The sequence below is a fragment of the Cajanus cajan genome, chromosome 4 (assembly GCF_000230855.2).
Source record: "Cajanus cajan strain Asha chromosome 4, NIPB_CcT2T_4, whole genome shotgun sequence".
Lineage (NCBI taxonomy): Eukaryota > Viridiplantae > Streptophyta > Magnoliopsida > Fabales > Fabaceae > Cajanus > Cajanus cajan.
In genome coordinates, this window is record NC_138520.1 from 67,176,737 (window position 1) to 67,195,182 (window position 18,446).

The following is an 18,446-nucleotide window of genomic DNA, read 5'->3' on the forward strand; positions in this document are numbered from 1 at the left end:
TGTGGAATCAAGATTGTGTAATTTTCATTTTGATTGTAATATTACTTGTACATGGTGTGTGTAACAAATATTATAGTGGAATGACTTGATTTAGTGGAGTGCTAAGTCAAAAACTGGATGTAGGCCCTTGTATGACTGAACCAATATAGATCACTGTGTATTTCTCTCTTAACCTTCATCTCTTGATATAATTCTTGTGAAATTTGTTAAAAAGAATTTCTAGAAAAAAAATTTTGACATGTTATCAATTGTTGTTCATACTCAGTTTATCGTATAGGCAATTTGGTAATAATAAAAGAAAAAAAATGTAATCACTAAAATCAATTTGGATTACAAATATTTGTTCTATTGTGTGGTAAATTTGATAATTTGTATCTTTTACTAATTTGTATTCTAAATTTGATTAGTTGATATTGAGAAAAGAAAGAAGAGAATAAGAAAATTTTTAAAGAACATAAAAAGCCATTTAAGTGAAGAATCTATTCAATCCCCTTTCTAGATTCATGTTCTATCGGGACCAAAAAGTACTTGTGACAAGATATTGAAAGACGCATGGAGTGGAAGGAGACCATCAATCATACATCTCAGAATTTTTAGATGTATAGCATATGCACATGTTTTAGATCAGCTATGAAAGAAATTGGATGACAGAGGAGAAATGTGTGTTTTCATTGGCTACAACTCAAATTCAAAGGCATATAAACTTTACAATCCAATGACAAAGAAGGTGATTATTAGTATAGATGTGATATTTGATGAAAAAGGCATGAGATTGATCTCCTAAATCCCAAAAGGAGAAAATGGTGATCTTTGACAACCACGAAGAGTCTCAAGGACAACCTGATTGAGTTGCTAATGAACCAGAATCTTCTAACAGACCAAGGAGATGTCGTCAACCACCAGCTAGATTGAAAGATTATGTTATGGGTAATGATAATGACCCATTTGATGAGAAGATTATCAATTTTGCTTAATTTGTAGATTGTGGGTCAGTGACTTTTGAAGAAGCCTCAAGTGATGATAGATGGAGAAAAGCAATAGATAATGAGATTCATGTCATTGAGAAGAATGAAACATGGGAGTTAATATATTTTTCAATAGATAAAATGCCTATTGGAGTGAAGTAGGTGTACAAGACAAAATACAATCCCAATGAAGAAGTTGATCACTTTAAAGCAAGGTTGGTGGCTAAAGGGTACAAGTAAAAATTAGGTATTGATTACTTTGAAGTATTTGCACTTGTTGTAAGATTGGATACAATTCGTATGATTATTTCTCTTTCAACTCAAAATAATTGGAAGATATATCGAATGGATGTTAAATCTACATTTCTAAATGATATTTTGGAAGAAGTATATGTTGAGCAACTTGTAGGATATGCAGTAAAAGGAGAAAAAGATAAAGTATACAAATTAAAGAAGGCTTTGTATGGGTTAGCATGGTACAAGAACATTAATTCTTACTTTGTGCAATATGGTTTTGAGAGATGTCCTTTTGAGTACACTTTATATGTTAAATTTGTTGATTTGGAGAAATTATTATTATGTGTATATATGTTGATGATCTAATCTTTATTGGCAACAATCCAACGATGATTGTATTATTCAAGGAGATTATGATCAGTTGCTTTGAAATGATGAATGTAGGCCTAATGTCCTATTTCCTTCACATTAAGGTTGTTCTCAACAGGATGATAAAATTTTTATCTTCTACAAGAAATATGAAAGTGATATTTTGAAGAAGTTCAAGATGGAGAATTCACAGCCAACTTTCACACTAGTTGGAGAAAAGTTAAAGATGACTAGAGAAAGTGAGGGTAGAAAAGTGGATATAAAAATTTGATTGGAAGTTTGGGATATTTGACTGTAACTAGACCAAATATAGTTTTTGGAATTGAATTGCTTAGCAAATTCATGGAAGAATCACGTGCTTATCATTTGCAAGGAGCAAAGAAAATTCTTCGTTATATCAAAGGTACTCTAACTAATGGATTCTTTTACATTAATAATAACGATGTGGAACTTGTTGGATATACAGATAGTGACTCAATAGGAGATCTGAAAATACAAAAAAGCATGTCAGGATATGCATTTCATTTAGGTATAGGTGGTCTTCAAAGAAATAACCAATTGTTGCACCTTTTACCACCGAACCTGAATACATTAAAGCAACCAATTATTTTACACATGCACTATGGTTGAGAAGAATTTTAAAAATGGTGCACCAAAAGAAATGCACCAAAAGAAAGATACTCCTAGTACATTATTTTGTGACAACAAGTTTACAATTGCATTGAGTAAAAATTCAATATTTCATGAATGGTCCAAAACACATTGATATTTGATTTCACAAAATACGAGAATTGATAGCAAATAAAGAAGTAGAAATTAATTATTGGCAAACTAAAGAACAAATAGCAATTATTTTTACAAAATCCTTCAAGATTGAGTTATTTTACAAGTTGAAAAAAATACTTAGAATGATATAAACTTGATTTATGGGAAGCATTGTCAGAAAAATAATATTGAATCAAACCGTATTCAGAGGTTACCGCATGGCAGCATGTTTGCATAATTCTCAAGTATTATAACATTTGATTTTTATTAAGATTGAACAACTAACTGTTCATCGTCATAGTTTTTTTCCTTAAGCATTAAGTATTTGCATTTATTAATAGATTAACACTTTGTAATTGCCTATAATAAGGCAGGAATGTACCGCAAAGAGAATGTATCATTTTGAGTGAAAACAAGGTGAATCAAGTTATTGAGTCATAGAAGAAATATTCATCCTCTCTCTCAATTTTGTTCCGCTGAGTGAATGTGTGAATTAATTGTTGTCCCACCGATAACATTTTGTATCAATTTGTTGATTTATCAATGCAGAAACTTATATTATCTTCATACTATCAATTTGTTGATTTAGGCATGCAGAAACATTTTTGTTCTTATCTTTCATACTGCTATTTTTAGGCCATACTTTATCAAGAAGTTGCTTTCTAACGTATTCATGAAGAGATAGCCAGAAACATGACTTGAAACTTGCACTTCCCCTTCCCAAGGGAATTGGCTGAATTTGGATTCGTATGGTAGGGCACCGATAAACATCACCTAACGTGACTAGAGACATGAGTGAATGATGTTATTTGTATAATAATTTTTCTACGCGTTTTAATTTTTGTAAAGTATATATGTAAACGAAATAGTTAAAATTAATACATAGGCATAAAGAATTAATTCGTGACATGAATTTATCAAGCCGACATTAAAGAATTTAAAATTCAATATTTAAAAAAAAACAAAAAAAAAAACTCATTAGTAACACAAACCACCTTTAATGTTTTAAAGTCAATATTTAAATGAAACCCTTAAGCTAATCATACACCACCTTTAATTGAAATAATTATTTTTAAAAACTTTTCTCCAACATAATTATTTATAAATTAAATTTAATATTTTTAAAATAAATTATCAATGAATAAAAAATACCATGTTACAACATAAATTATTCACTATAAATCTAAAACATAATTTATATATTCAAATATTATATTTATTTGTATTTATACTTTATTATAAATTTTAGATACATAAAAAAATATTTTACCTAACCATTGCACATGCTAAATACTTGTACTATTCATACGCACCAAGACGGCCCCTTGTCCCTGGTTTCAGAAAGATTTGTGCACTAAAAGTAACATATCTTGGGTACCAGATACTAGCTGGATTTTTACATCGTACGAAAGACAAGACCCCTTGTGCTAAAAAGGAAACTATAGCGCAACCTGTCCAACCCAATTAAACTCTACCTTTAAATCGAGACAGAAATTCCACACTAGGACAAACTTGAATTTAATTACATGTTGGTTAAAAACAAGGGTCCCCCAATTCAACAGAAGCTACAATCATGAGTGACATGATCCATTTGAAGGAGCCAATCACCCACATTTGTCAGCAAACTAGCTTATGTATTCTGACTAAAAAATTTACAAATCAAGAAAGGTGGGAATAGCACGCAAAACAGGAATGGAAAATAATTATGGAGAAAATGATATTTACACACATTTACGAAGATTGACATTATTTGCCGAAGCCTCCAATCAATAAGCATGATTTTCTTCTTGTTGAGAGCAACCCTCTAACCATGGAGGCTAATGAATATCTTGCATAAACTATCAGCAGAATGTACCCCTACCAATATTTTCAGATGTATTCACAGCGGAGAGGGATTAAAGCATCATCACAGGATTATCCAACTGCAAGAAATATGCACGGCATTCCTGAGAGATGTTTGATGCACTCTTCAAAGCTGGAGACAACCAATGAAATCATGGGGAAAAGAAGGTGGACTCATCTTGCTTGAGTGTTGTCATCAGCATAAATACTAACGCATGCATCTGCAGCACCAGCAGCAAGTAATACTTGGTATGGGTGGAAATTGAGGCAACTTACAGAACCAATTTTCTGGGCCATTAGGGTAGGATAGTATCGAATGGTGCCAAGTTGATCACCCTCCAGGCTAAAAACTTTAATGAGTTGTTTAGCTGAACCACTGGCGATAATTGGAGCGTGTCTATGTACAGCTAATGCTGTGAGTGAACCCCTATGAGCTTCAATAGTAAGATAGGCACTGCTATGATTTCTTATATCAAGAAATTGGATATCCCCAGCCTGAGAAGCACTAACAATCTGTAGGAAACCAAGAATGTAACATAATTGCATCATCCACTTCATATCAAATTCATAGATCATAATCATTGAATTTGTACCAAGATCTAAGAATTACAAATCATTGAAGAAAAAAAAAATGAAACTAGCAACATGTTCTTTTACCTTTCCTTGGTCTAATCCAGGTTGAAAGCCAATACCTACAACTTTTTCTACTCTCTGTGTATGAGGCCTTAATCCACAGACGAGCCTGAGAAGCATCATTGTCATTAGTGATTAGAGTCGGAGGCATCTAAATCTTCCTAAGTTGTATACTTTTATGATAAAACTAAATATAGTAGTATTCATCAAGGAAAAGTCTAAATATTTAGATGCATGAAGGTAACCATGTCAAAACATAGAAGCCGACAAATAACAATGTTGCTAAATTCAATCACATCAATAAAGAGAACTAACAACGATGTCCTTATTTGCATCAAGATGCTAGAAATTCATCTGCGGTGCTTACATTTCAGGTGTTCTGACATCATAAAGTCTAACAGAACCATCTACGAAACCAGCTGCAAAATGTCCACCATGAACTTGAGATGCAGCCTGAAATACAAAATAAAATTTGCTTATAAATCAAAGGATAAAATGTTTGTAAAAAATTCCTTTGTTACATGCTTACAGATTGAATAAACCAATACTGTAAGCAAATCCCACCAGAACTGTTAAAATATATGCTAGCAAACAACCAAGCAACCAAGGAGTTGTCTGAGTATTCAGCTAGAGATCTTTAACCCCTTCTAAAAACAAACTCCATAATGAAATATACAATAAACTGTATGAAAGTGCACTGCCATAACCACCCCACCTCCCAAATGATCTCCTGAGTTTCATAGTTCCTCAAAGAAAATCACAAACATATTATGCTCCATAGTTCTTCAAAGGGCATATGCAAAGTTCTTCAAAGCATGCAATTACGGCATCTGGACCACTAGAGAAGTAAATTTTGGGGAGTGGTTTTGGTTCACGGCCACAATCAAAGCTTTCTTCACGTAATTGCAGTTCTATGATGATAGGTAATGGAAACCCAGTTACATCCCTTCTAACAGTACTGTTTAGGGTTTTAATTTTAAAGGCAAAATAGCAATATTGCCTCCCTTTCAGAGCTAAACAAAAAAAAAAACTAGTTTTTTTTCCCATCATCATGCAACACTCCTGAGTTACGATAAATCACACTCACCCACCCCTACAGCAGTATTTCCAGCCAGCCCATTAAGTTTCTGGCCAGCCTGCTGACCTCTGAAGCTCTAAGTTCTGTTATCTACTATATTCTCTTGATTATTGTTGTATCCCTGCTCTGTTCTTTCTTTCTGCAGCAAACTCCAGAGTCTGAAACAGACCTTTCAAGTTTATCTTTCTGTTGTGTTCCCTTCAATGGCTTTTGACCATTAAAATATTATTAACGAATATCTTTGATTTTGAGCATTTATATTGGCCTAATATGAATTATTTAATGTCACAAAACCTTAGAATAGTCAAAATCCCACTACCCATAATAGCAAACTTGGGAGTGGCCACTGCACCACTATTTGAGATTGACAACTATGATCTAGAGAAGATAGACATAAAATCAACAAGCTGTTTTTAAGTCTTCAAGTTCAAACACAACCACGTAATTTAAGGCCCAGGAAACAGACAGAGGACGGGAGCATTAAACATTATTGCAAAAATAAGACTATACAAAACATCTAAGTGTAACTGCCATGCCAAACCTCACAATATTTGGCTCAAATGTCTTGGAATACAAGTTAGTACATGTCTCTTAAAGTATAATCTGTTTGGCTATCATGCCAAAATAATTAAAGCAAACAAAATAGTTATCACAACATCATGCATAGATGAGGCTTACCACTGCTGAGACGCTGCAATCTGATGATGAAGGTATAGAATTAACAAGCTGCTCTTTATCAACGTCCCATAGCATAATAGATGATATCTCACCCGATGCATACTGATAAACGTATAAATGGAACATGGAACACCACCATGAAAAAAATCATTATCACAATATGAGGGATGAATTAGAGTTTCTATTTTAGGACAAGGGTGGGATAGAGGGAGATATCCCACATTCCCAAGAATAAACAAAGAGGAACCATATACCAGATAACCACATTGTTGTTGCCAATCAACAACTGCATTCAAACTCCTCACACCAGGTTTGTGGCCATGAATAGAAGAGAATGCAGTAACAAGTTTTTGTTTACCCTTCAGAGTATAATCTTTCCAAATTCGAATGTTTCCATCAGCTGCATCACAAGATTCCCTAATGTTAAATACTCTGACAATAATTCATAAAAACATGTACAATATTTAACAGTGGAGAAAAGTACATGAAGCAGCAAGAAGCAAGCTATCATCGAGCTCATTTACAAGGCAGAGCTTAGAAATTCCTTTGTCGGGAAAATCATGATTATCAAAACTGTTGAGCAGTGTTGCCTCCTCATGATTCCATATCCTGTGAAAAACTCCAAAGAACATTAGCCAACAACTAAAATTCGAATTACACAATACAAATTGAGCTATGACATTCACCATCAAGACCAGAAAAATATTTTGTTCTAATCAAAACAAAGAATTCCTATTGTCCATAAAATTATGCCAAGAATTATTTCATTTAGTTTAAAAAGACTATATATCTTATAAATTGCCACTCACACTTGCCAAATACTATGAACCCTGGATATAAACATGATTTGGAAATTTATAACTTCTAACAACACACCACAGATGGCATCGGCTGAGATATCATCTATTAATTGACCTAACATTCTCTAAGCACAAAAAACATCATCAGCCTTTATCTAAAGCCATGTCCAGCTTCATAACAGTCTTAATTTAACTAATAATGGTATTGATGAACTTCAAATACCTGATACGTTCATTCTCATCAGCAGCTATCACTATAGGAGAGAAAGGTTGCAGCAATGCTGTTTGTGTACCCTTTATGTCCCATTTAGCAATTGGATTTGTCAATCTGCTAACAGCTGCCAGAATAAAATAACATGCTGTCAACCAGACATCTATAAAGCACATGGTTAATTAAATAAAAATAAAAATAAAACAAAATACAAACCAGAGTGCTGGCATTTTGCTATGTGCTCCAATGCAAATTTTTCCCTCTCTTCTCTTCTGGCTAATACTTCTTCACTATCATCTGCAGCAGTTAAAAGTGGTTTGGAAAAATGCCCACAACTCCAACTATATATAGTTGATTGTGGAAGAAAGCTTCTATCTGAAGTCCCTGAAGTTCCAGCAGAACCTAAAAGTGGATCAGCTAATCCTGAGTCTGGAGAATTCATCAGGTGGGGCCTAAACTCCAATGAACAGACTCTGCGCATTCCAGTTATATAACTTGGGCGAGGAGGACTGACTGGAGGAGTTCTAAAGGTCATTGGCAAATGTCCTGCCAGATCAGCAAGAAATATTAAACCAAAAATCCAACAACAAAGTAGCAGAAATCATCACGAGTAAAATTGATTTGAAGAGATAAACTTTACCAAACTAACTGTACTAGAAATTATCCCACAAGATTAACCATTAAATCATATGGAAAGGGAGATCTACCTCCATTCATATCAAACCAAGAAGATGAACGAGCCAGTCCAGCAAGACTAGGAGAAGCTGTAGATTCAGCAGTCCGAACACCACTAGACTTCAATGGTTTTGCAACCACTTGTTCAATACCTATTATGGACAGTACCCGACGACCAAGATTTGCAATGCGTGGAGACGGGTCTTTTGCTAAAGTACACATGGCAAGTACACATTGTGAATACAATGCACTGTCCAAGGGCTTTGGTCCAGTGTGGTTAGCTACTCCATTGCTGAAACCATCATTCAGAATCCCTGAATCTGAATGATGAGATGAATCATCAGACAATGGGGACCCATGCATGATACTTGTACCAGCAAGAGGACTGCTAGAAGAGACCCGCCCATCTCGAAGCACTGGAGAATTATCATTTCCAACCCTGATAGGACCAATTTGAGGAGAAACAATACTTCCATGAGGCATCATATGTTGGTTCTGTTTAGGATATGCACCAACAGAACCTTTTATATTAGCCAATGATGGTAAGGAATTTATCAAAGAGTTAGTTTGAGGCTTCCAATATGCTGCAGCAATAGATTTCAGGTGCTTGTTGTGGCCAAAAGCAAATCGTGATAGAGCTGACAGTTGAAAAAAAGAAAAAGTCAGCAAGATGTCTCAGATCCATCCCACCCTAAAGAATACCAGTCCTCCGTACTATTAGACAACAGTGAGTTATCTAAGACATATTGGAATTGCAAGATAAAAAATGAAGATTTTATACACAAGTTTAATTATATTTCTTGTTAAAAAAAAATTTATTCACTTACAGTAATTTTTTTAAAAAGTTTTTCCTCCTTTTCTAAGTTCAGAAACAACTAGCCATTAGGAATTTGTTTGCAGATGATTAAAATTAACTGTGAAACTTAGTCCTTCCCATCTTATCATAATCATAACATAAAATCTAATCCAAAACTTTCAAAATATAAATATAAATTCAGATGCTTAATCACCTACCCACTGCTACCTCTGCCCTCACCAATGGACTCCCATCTGAAGCAACACATAACATACTCTTAACTATACTAACTTCAGCCCTAAACTTGTCATCATCATCACATTCTTCATCTCCACCAACACTTCTACAAGAATCGAATCCCACATCAAGGAGGGTACCCAGTGCAAAAACAGCAGATGCCCTAACCTGTGAAACAATAAATTACAATACTACATGATTTAATACACCAAAATTATAATCTTCTGGAAATAGAGCCAATAAGTAGGGCAGTAAACCTCTGGCTGTGGTTCAGACAGTAGAGGAGCAAATATAGTAGTTGCATCTTCCTGCAAACCAATTGTTTGTGCCTCTGAGTAGTCTTCCCACAATTTCCCCAGACACAGGCAAAGCCACTGAAGGAAGAGGGGTTCAGTTTGTGAATCATTAGGACTTGAACTCTGAAGGTGCTTTAAGCAGACATGAATCAGACCAGCTTCAATACATGCTTCTTGGCCTTGTCTATGACCATCCACAATCACAGCCAAAACAAAAGCAGCCATTGCACGTTGCTCTGGATATGCTTCCATGCTATCAAGAAACTTAATAAAATAGATATGACCACCATCCTTCACTAGATCAACCTGACATGACTACAGCCCAGATATGGAACATCATTGTCAGACACAATAGACAATAGAAATGCAATGCATATAGTTTCAAACACAAATTTTAGTTGAATATAATAAAGTTCAAAAATGTCAAGCAAACAACAGCATGCCTGGTTTCACATGGAGTATTTAAGACTTTGGATTTGATTACATGGTTTGCATTTTTTATGAACTAAGGAATTTCACTAACACGACCAATAGCCAACTGAATGTTTCATTCAAAATAAAGATCTTTTAGTAGGATATTGAATAATTGGGGAATATCATATTGGCCCTACCTATGTTTGGAATAGGGAAAAAAATAGAGAGGAAAAAAAATTCAAGGAACAAAACTTCAAAATCAAAGACTTTACAAGTTTTCCCTCCATTACAAATTTTCTCCCCTCCCTTATTTTATTTCCTCTTCTCTGGTCCAAACAAAGGGTAAATTCTTCGTTCCCTATCTTCCTTATTTTCTACACTTCATCTATCATACTACTTTTCTTAGCTTGCCCAGCACCACACACACAGCATGTTTATATACTGCAATAACTACAATAAAAGCAACCTTAACTGTCATAACCAAATTTTCCATATGATTTAATGCATGTTTGGTTGGGATTAATTTTGGAGAAATAATCAATTAATCACATTTTTTAACAGTTCTCTGATGATGCTGACAAAAATGAACAATTATTCTCTAAAATAAAATAAACCAAACATGCACTTACATTTTAAGCAAAACTTGTGTAATAAACATTTTCTTAAAAGACAATTATCCTCCTCCAAAAGTACCTTATCAAGTGCAAGAATCTTTGTCCATATGAATACAAGGATCTGACGTAGTTCTGGTGTTGTTGTTTGTAACAGCTTTAGAACATAAGGAAATATTCCAACAGATAATGCCTACATATGAAGAACTTGGTATCAAGTTATCATATCATAAACCTTTTCTAAATAAATATGTAAAACAATTTCAACATAAGTTGATGAATCGAGAGAACAATTACCAGATCTACAGCCCACTGCCCCATATCAAGGAACCTTCCAAGGAGTACTAAAGCCCGAAACCGATGGCATTGACTAAGTAAAACCTGAAATAGGAACAATGCTACTTATCAATGAACACAATAGACAAGAAATATCAACCAACAACTGAAAAAGAAATGAAAAAATAATTTTCTCTCAAGTATAAAATATAACTATTGTGAAAAAGGAAAAACTAATAACTCAAAAGTTCATAAAAAACGATGACACTTCATTTTGCAAATGAGATTTTACAACACAATTGTCAATTGGTCACTATATATCTAAGACTCCCAACACCTGTTTTCATAAAAATCATGTAGTCTACCTAACAACAGTATTATGGACCAACACAATGGCTCATTAGGAAACAAAAACTGAGACATGAATCAAACCTGAAGAACTATAGGCAACTGCTCTGGTGGTTTCTTATGTTCAGAACCATGGTCAAGCCATACCTCAAATGCTGTCAGCTGCTCAGTGAAAAATGTACTAGGCTGAAAGAGAATGACCACATGCTTCATCAGGTAAGCTCAAAACTTATAAATAATCCTTAGTGTTACCAATATTCCTTGTCAAACCAGAATGCCTTGGCCAATTTTTATTATTCAATAATTTCAAAGAACCTTACATCAGAGATATTATAAAAAAAAGTAAAAAAATAATTAAAAAAAACATACCTGAAATTCAGCGTGAGGATCCTCGACTAAAGACGGAAGTTGAGAGAGGCAGAGCTCAGCAGCCATGTCCCATGCATCCCTGTAGTGTGGATAAAAACAAACAGCTGACAAAATTTGACAACACATGAAGCAATATCATAACAATAACAAGATTATCGATGGCGGATAACGGTCTATGGCAGTGAGGCCAAAAATCCTTTATAACTCTATGGCGGATGCCATGGCGGCCTATGACGGACGTCATGGCGGACAAAAAAAAATTAATAATAAAAATATTTATATATATTATATACAAAGAAAATAGCAAAACAATAAATAACAAGTAACAAAACTAAATTAAAAGCAACATAATATCAACTTAAATACTTAAATATCATAACAACAATACCATAATTCATTAAGTCTCATAACATAATTGATTAAAACACAACAAAAAACATAGAAAAACAAGAGTACAAGAAGCATTTTGCTAATCTAATCATCCTCATCATCATCATCATTCTCCTCCTCTTCCTCAATGTAATCATTCTCTTCATAAAATAGGAACAATAATAAAATAGGAACTCAATATTAGTTTAGAAGTTATAAAAAAAATAGAAATTTAAATTGACCCAATTAGTAGAAGAATTAAGATTAAAAAAGCTTCTTGTTGCAGATGCAGCAACCAACTCATTAAAAATGAAGAAAGGACTCAAAGGAGTAGGAAAAAATAAAGGAAGAAGGAGGATTAAAACTGGAGGAAAAAAAACTGTTAGGTTTTAACTCGCCGGAGTTGCTCGTCGGAGTTGTTCACCGGAGTGCAAGACCACCACGATTCAGGTCGCCGGCCAAAAACGTGACCAAGGAGTGGTGGGCGACGGTGAACGACAGTGATCAAAGGTGGTTTCGAATTTCATAGGTCCTATTCATGCGCGCGTTGTGGTTCAAGTCGTCGGAGTCGTGGACCACCGCGGTTCAAGTCGTCAATCAGAGAGATGATCGGCGAGTGGTGGGTGACGGCGGAGGAACGTCATCGGAGACGGGTTGAAGGTAGATGAGCTGCGTTTGGGTGGTGGCTGTCGTGGCTTCTAATTCTTGAACCCTAAAACCATTAGGGCATACTTGTTGGGCCTAGTTTGAAGCCCAAAACTGGCCCCAGACCCGTTACGTCCGCTATCACCTTTATAGCGTTATGGGTCAAAACGGAAATGGCGGCAGCCACGGCGAAAATGGCGGACGGCGCCACAAAACGCCATTTTGCGGATGGCGAATGGCGGCGAGGCCCAAAACCGCCCCACCATACCGTTATAGCGGCGTTATAACGGTTTTTTGATAACCTTGAACAATAATAGCCAACAATACCACATATGATGCTGATGGGTTGGAGGTAACATTGGGTGAGAGACAGGAGAACAATTTGCAGATCGCATGATTCGCTCAGCAAGTAGAAAATTTCGAAACAAACTTGCAACAAGCAAATCCTGTCTGAATAATCTTTGAAAAAGATCTGCAGGACAAAAATTATCAATATAAGATAAAATGATATCAACAAAAAAATGCTTGCTATATAACTGGAGTTAAAGAAAAACACAATGGTAATTTAACAAGTCAGCAGAAGCATGGGGAGGGTTGAGACCTACCATGAGGAAGAACATTCCAGGCAATTGTACCAGTTACCGCTGTAAAGATCCAATTCAATTCACCCAGAAGTGTCTTTCGGTCATTTGGGCGGCCAGGGATCTTGTCTATAAGTGAATAATCAAGTGACTCGCGAAGTAAAGAACGAGTACAAAACCTAGAGACAAATTACATCACAAAAAAAGTATTAATATCCATTTAACTGAGATATAACTTGTTGCCACTTAAAAGTATAGGAATCAGATAAAATAAAAAGAGTTAAGTTAGTAATGCAAATATAGGTGTAAAGCATAAAATCAACTAAATAGTAAAAACCATCTTTATCACAGGACTTTTCTGTCACAACTACAGTTAACATAAAATCCAGCTGAAAAATGTTGCAGCAAAAAACAATATGATCAATTAACAAAAATACCCACAAGGAGAAAATTGTATTTTTAAAAAATAATTATTGATTATGAAGGTTAAATCAGCCATTTAAAAATGCTATTAGATAAAAGTAGTTAACTAAGGGTTCAACATGGAAAACGTACAATAAGGCAAGAGATTGAGTAGGTAAATTACAAACCACTCACAAACAAAAGTCTGCATTCTTTAGAAGGCCATGCAAAATGCTTTAGGATTCCATGCATAATGGTATTATGTTTAAAATACTCAGTATAACAAGGTACATTAAACCTTTCTGAGTGTTTAATATATAAAACATTCTGAATAAACTAAGCAGGTATTAATGAGAGAAGCTTCACCATCGCAATGCCATCTTTATAGGTGTTGTAAGGCAAGACGTAAAGACATCAGCTGGGAATTCTGCACTCTGAGGCAAAGTCTCATGTGCTTCACATGCTGCAAGCAGAATGCAATCCCTTTGGGACACAGAGGAGTTGGAAGCACTCCATTCATGAAGCTTATCAATAACAAGTCCAGCAACAAATTTGGCAAACAAAATTACATACGAGACAAAATCAGTACCAATATATTTGCAGTTTTCTTTATACAGTATATAATAACAGTTTTGAGTGGATACCTCAATAAAGGAATTCACGACCAACCCAGCCGCAGAGCAATCAAAAACATAAATTGATGGGGTCTTCAGCCACGAATCAAGTTCACTGATAGCTAAGGGGATATACTGCGTATAACTCTGAACAAGATATGACAAAGAATGAAAATAAGAATGCCATGAAGCTCTTTTCATCATGATATTGTAACTGAGGGCATTTTACTCAATTGGAATCCATGGTATCTAGTAGCCAGAATTAAACTAAACAGGCTTCTTTGATAAATAAAGATTTATTTGCAGTTTAGTTTTTATCAGTTATTATCAATTTATCATAGTAAAGTCAGAAGCATAAAAATTTGCCCTTTTCCAGTATAATAATTACAGTCAACTTTTAGTTCTCATAAACAGAACAATCTGCCCCTATTTTTTATATTTATTTCCTGGCATTCATTTTATGATTATTTAATATCTCCCTCCCCATATATATTGTGCTTGTTGAAGAAAACCAGAGCAAAATAAGAGGTATAACAAGTAAATAATTAAAATACATTATACTCATCATGCATGGGCTAAAATAAATAGTAAACTGTTCTCTCTTAGAATTTGGCCTTAGCGCCTAACTAAACCTTTAAAACCAAGTGATAAGGTGAGGACAGCCCAAGCTTTATAAACTCTAATTAAGCCATATCTTTAGTTGATGTAGAGGACTAAACCACCACCCTTGAAGCTGCAATAAAGGCAACTCTCAAAGTGGCCACAACTAAGGTGCGCAAGGGATGACTGCAACTATAGCGGCTTTCCAACATCTTCACATCCCTTTTCCATCCCATACCTTGGCCATCCGATTCCTTCTATTCTTAGATTTCATGTATTTTCATAATCACTAATTTTCTATTCACCCATTTTCATCTTTTACATCTTTTTCTAATGAACACAGCATATTTGTAGAGAGGTGGCAATCTATACACACACTCTTACTTGTCAACTTGTCCTACATTGTCAATATGAAGAAAACAACATTTGATTTATCAAATAACTCTCACTTTAAGAACCAAAAAGAACAAAACGAACATTGACCTTGTTGAAGACCCAAATTTCACCATTAGGAGTTGGCTTTGGCACACCATGCCCATTGTAATGGAATAAAACTCTTTCCGACTTTGCATATCTACGACATGTAGTACAAAGCTTCTTCACCTCATCCACTGTTGGATCAAGTTGACATTTATAGCGGGCCTGAAAACATGCAACAAGGTTAACTGAAAATCAATTTCAAAGGTAACATGAAGATGAGGTTAGCTAGCTAATGCTAAACATTCCCACCTTTGGTTGCCATCTTTCATACTGACAGCTCAAAGTTTTTCCAATTGATTCCAATGCCTTTTGTGGTGCCATAGAAAAAGGATCTGCAGCATTGAAACAGGTAAGCATCAAAAGCTGTTTACACCATAACCATCATTGCAAGCATACATCGCAAAGACTACATAATCAATTTATCTCATTTGTCATTCACCAAGCCACAATTAACTCTAAATAATTTGGCTGGGGATCAAAAAGTTAATAACGAAGAAAAAGTTGAACAAGACAAGAATGAACCAAAGACTCCAACCATACAAATAATTGAAGAACAGCACACTACATGTTTTACTGCAAAAAAACACATTTTACAATTGCTTTGGATTGATAGCAATATGAACTTGTAAAAACAAACAGTTACTAACCAAAATACATATATAATATTATTAAGAAACGTAAAGTTATTTCCAAACATTTAGAGAGCAAAAGGTGCAAAAAACACTCGAATCCATGAAGTAAATAAAGAGTACAAACCACAGAAAACAAAATAATTAAAATAGAGGAGATTAGAAAGGTAACAAGAGACCTATCCAGCACTCCATTCTGGCACAAGGGGATATCTTTATTACATCTGGTGGATCAACACTAATGTTTAAACATAATACTAGAGCTACACATCCTGTCTTCATCTGCACCACAAAATTAGGAGTTAAAACAGAGCATACTTCTTGCCACAGATACAATATATAAACATCTTTAAGAAACAATCATTAGAACATTTTAGAGGGGGAAAAAATATACTTTGAATGAAAATTATTCTGATTAGGAAAAAAATGTGAAATGCCTGTATAACTTAACGAAATCCTTTGCAAAGGTAGATTACTAATAAAGAAGTCCTTTATCAATGGGGAGGAAATTTATCTTTTAGATGATACAAGCCCACCCTTAGCCCCCTCAACCCAAAAAAAGAACCAATAGTAAAAACATTAACAGAAAAATAAACCATAGCACTGAAAACAGTCATCCAAGCCAATCAATGTCACCATAAAGGCCATTGTGATTCACAACATTTCACACTTCATCATGTAAAGTTATTTCAAAAGCAGAAAGAAATATGATGTTTACTGAGGAGAAATGGAGAACCATATCATTCTTCATAGTTGAATCTCAAGTTAAATCCAGTATGGTAATAAGACATTTCAAAAAATTTAAATGTCAGTCAGCCAGAGTATATGGAACTTCCGTGCAAACAACAATTTCAGAACATTAACTGTGATCAGCTGCTTATGTTGAAGAAGCCTCAATTTTTTTGGCAAAAAAACAATGGCACTAATTGTAAAAAGGAAGAGCACCGAAGAGAATAAATAAAGATCATTGGCAATAGAAAACTACTAAAACAAAATTTCTAGCAGAACTTTAATCTTTGCACTAACTCACTGGATTTTCTCATCAATCATTACCCCTCAGCATTTTACTTTTTGCACTTGAGATTATCCGTGCCCATCTTGGACAAATGTTCATGTTCAACAGGTCAAAGGTTTTACATCCTCGAAAAGACCTTAATAAGTAATAACATTACAAATGCAAAGACAAACGAAAGCATTCACCACTGGTACCATTGCATTGACCAAAACGCCCTTTCCAAACCCCTATTACGCAGAACACGTGACACAGGATTCACACAACTTTCCACCGGCACAGTAAATCAAATCGCAAATCATCGATTGAACACCGCGAAATGCAGATAACAAGGTTAACATTTAACAACCGAATCAAACTCTCCAGAGACTGAAATTGAAACTCACCCTGTCCTTAGGTCGCCACTTGGAGACTAGGCCGCTGTCGGAGGGGCCGGCGGGGACGGCGGCCTCGAAGGCGTCGTGGCGGAGCTCGCAGAGGACGACGGTCTGCGGCAGATACGCCATGCTGGTGGCGGCATTACCGGCGTAGTTGCCGCTGCTGCTGGCGATGGCGGCTTCGGAGTCGCGGCGGCTGGCGAAATCGGCGTCGTCGTTGGTGGCGGCGGTAACGACGGCGGAGGAGGAGGAGGAGGAGGCGGTGGAATCGTCGTGGTGGTTCTGGGTGGGAACGACGAGAACGGTGGATTGGGAAAAGCGAGAGGCCATGAAATCTCCCAATGCCATCCAAATCGGAAACCCTCCTCAGTGATCGTACATGGAATAGGGAAGGGTTTTGAAGCGGAGGGAACCCTAGGTTTTCGCAGGATGAGGGATGTGAAGATGGTGATGATGGCAGTGGCGTTGATGATGATGATGATGATGGTGACGATGATGATAATGGTGATGGTGATGATGATGATGAAGAAGAAGAAGGGGGCGCATAGAACAGTGGCGGCAGGCACTGTCTCTCCTCTAAGCGAAACGGAAACGAGTGATACGAAATTGCGATTTTGTAAACCCAAACCAAAAAAATAAAACGAAAATTAATAATATTAATTGCAATAAACTTTTCTTTCTCCATTAGGCTTTGTTTGGATTTAAGGATGGAAAATGGGGAGTGGAAAAGGAGAGATTTGAAGGAAAAGTGAATGGAAAGTGAGGTTGTTTGGATTAAGGGAGAGTGAGTAGAAAATGTAGAGAAAATTTGTGAAAGTTTATGAATGAATTGATTGATGTGATAGATAAAAATAAATTTTTTAATTGATAATTGTGAAAGATTATTATTTTGCCCTTAGGTTAAAAAAAAGTTTATAATTATTATAATTAAAAGATAAATATATAAATTTTAACTAAAAAATTATAAAAAATTAATTTAAAAATAAATTAATTTAAATATTTACTTTAAATTTAATGATAGATAAAAAATAAAAATTTAAGAGATGAATATATAATTTACACTTTTACCCTTGAATTAAAAATGAGTATAATATTATTTATTGTAATTAATAATAATTACAATAAAATTATATTAAT

The 18,446-nt window shown here is 35.1% G+C and overlaps 1 protein-coding gene and 1 long non-coding RNA gene across 5 annotated transcripts; one reads left to right on the forward strand and one right to left on the reverse strand.

Annotated features, from left to right (window-relative positions):
• The first annotated feature begins 1,188 nt into the window (after window positions 1-1,188).
• Window positions 1,189-4,003, forward strand: LOC114915148 (uncharacterized). Its single transcript, XR_003803062.2, has 2 exons — window positions 1,189-1,974; window positions 2,973-4,003. It is a non-coding gene; the product is annotated as an uncharacterized LOC114915148 (long non-coding RNA).
• LOC109794653 (regulatory-associated protein of TOR 1) lies at window positions 3,831-17,917 on the reverse strand. Of its 4 annotated transcripts, none has more exons than XM_083072868.1 (23): window positions 17,319-17,916; window positions 16,100-16,202; window positions 15,541-15,623; window positions 15,295-15,453; window positions 14,242-14,358; window positions 13,964-14,121; window positions 13,220-13,374; window positions 12,942-13,086; window positions 11,601-11,679; window positions 11,316-11,417; window positions 10,905-10,988; window positions 10,690-10,800; window positions 9,544-9,897; window positions 9,268-9,454; window positions 8,286-8,891; window positions 7,795-8,124; window positions 7,591-7,705; window positions 7,052-7,176; window positions 6,822-6,967; window positions 6,568-6,669; window positions 5,179-5,264; window positions 4,836-4,920; window positions 3,831-4,691 (listed from the first exon to the last, which is right to left on the reverse strand). In XM_083072868.1, exons 1-23 carry the CDS (start codon window positions 17,655-17,657, stop codon window positions 4,353-4,355), a joined length of 4,110 nt encoding a protein of 1,369 aa, XP_082928994.1. In that variant the 5' UTR covers window positions 17,658-17,916; the 3' UTR covers window positions 3,831-4,352. The 4 variants fall into 4 exon arrangements, with proteins under 4 accessions (XP_082928994.1, XP_082928993.1, XP_082928990.1 ...); XM_083072867.1 differs by having other exon boundaries at window positions 15,289-15,453; XM_083072864.1 differs by having other exon boundaries at window positions 13,964-14,358; window positions 17,319-17,917.
• Window positions 17,918-18,446: the final 529 nt, after the last annotated feature.

Bases quoted from the DNA above. Each gene is read 5' to 3' on its own strand.
- LOC109794653 (XM_083072864.1), bottom strand. From the start codon at position 17,657: ATGGCATTGGGAGATTTCATGGCCTCTCGCTTTTCCCAATCCACCGTT. The intron at 8,125-8,285 runs GTAGATCTCCCT...CTGATCTGGCAG, and splicing joins TTGGTTTGATATGAATGGAG to GACATTTGCCAATGACCTTT. The intron at 4,692-4,835 runs GTAAAAGAACAT...GGTTTCCTACAG, and splicing joins CTGGATTAGACCAAGGAAAG to ATTGTTAGTGCTTCTCAGGC.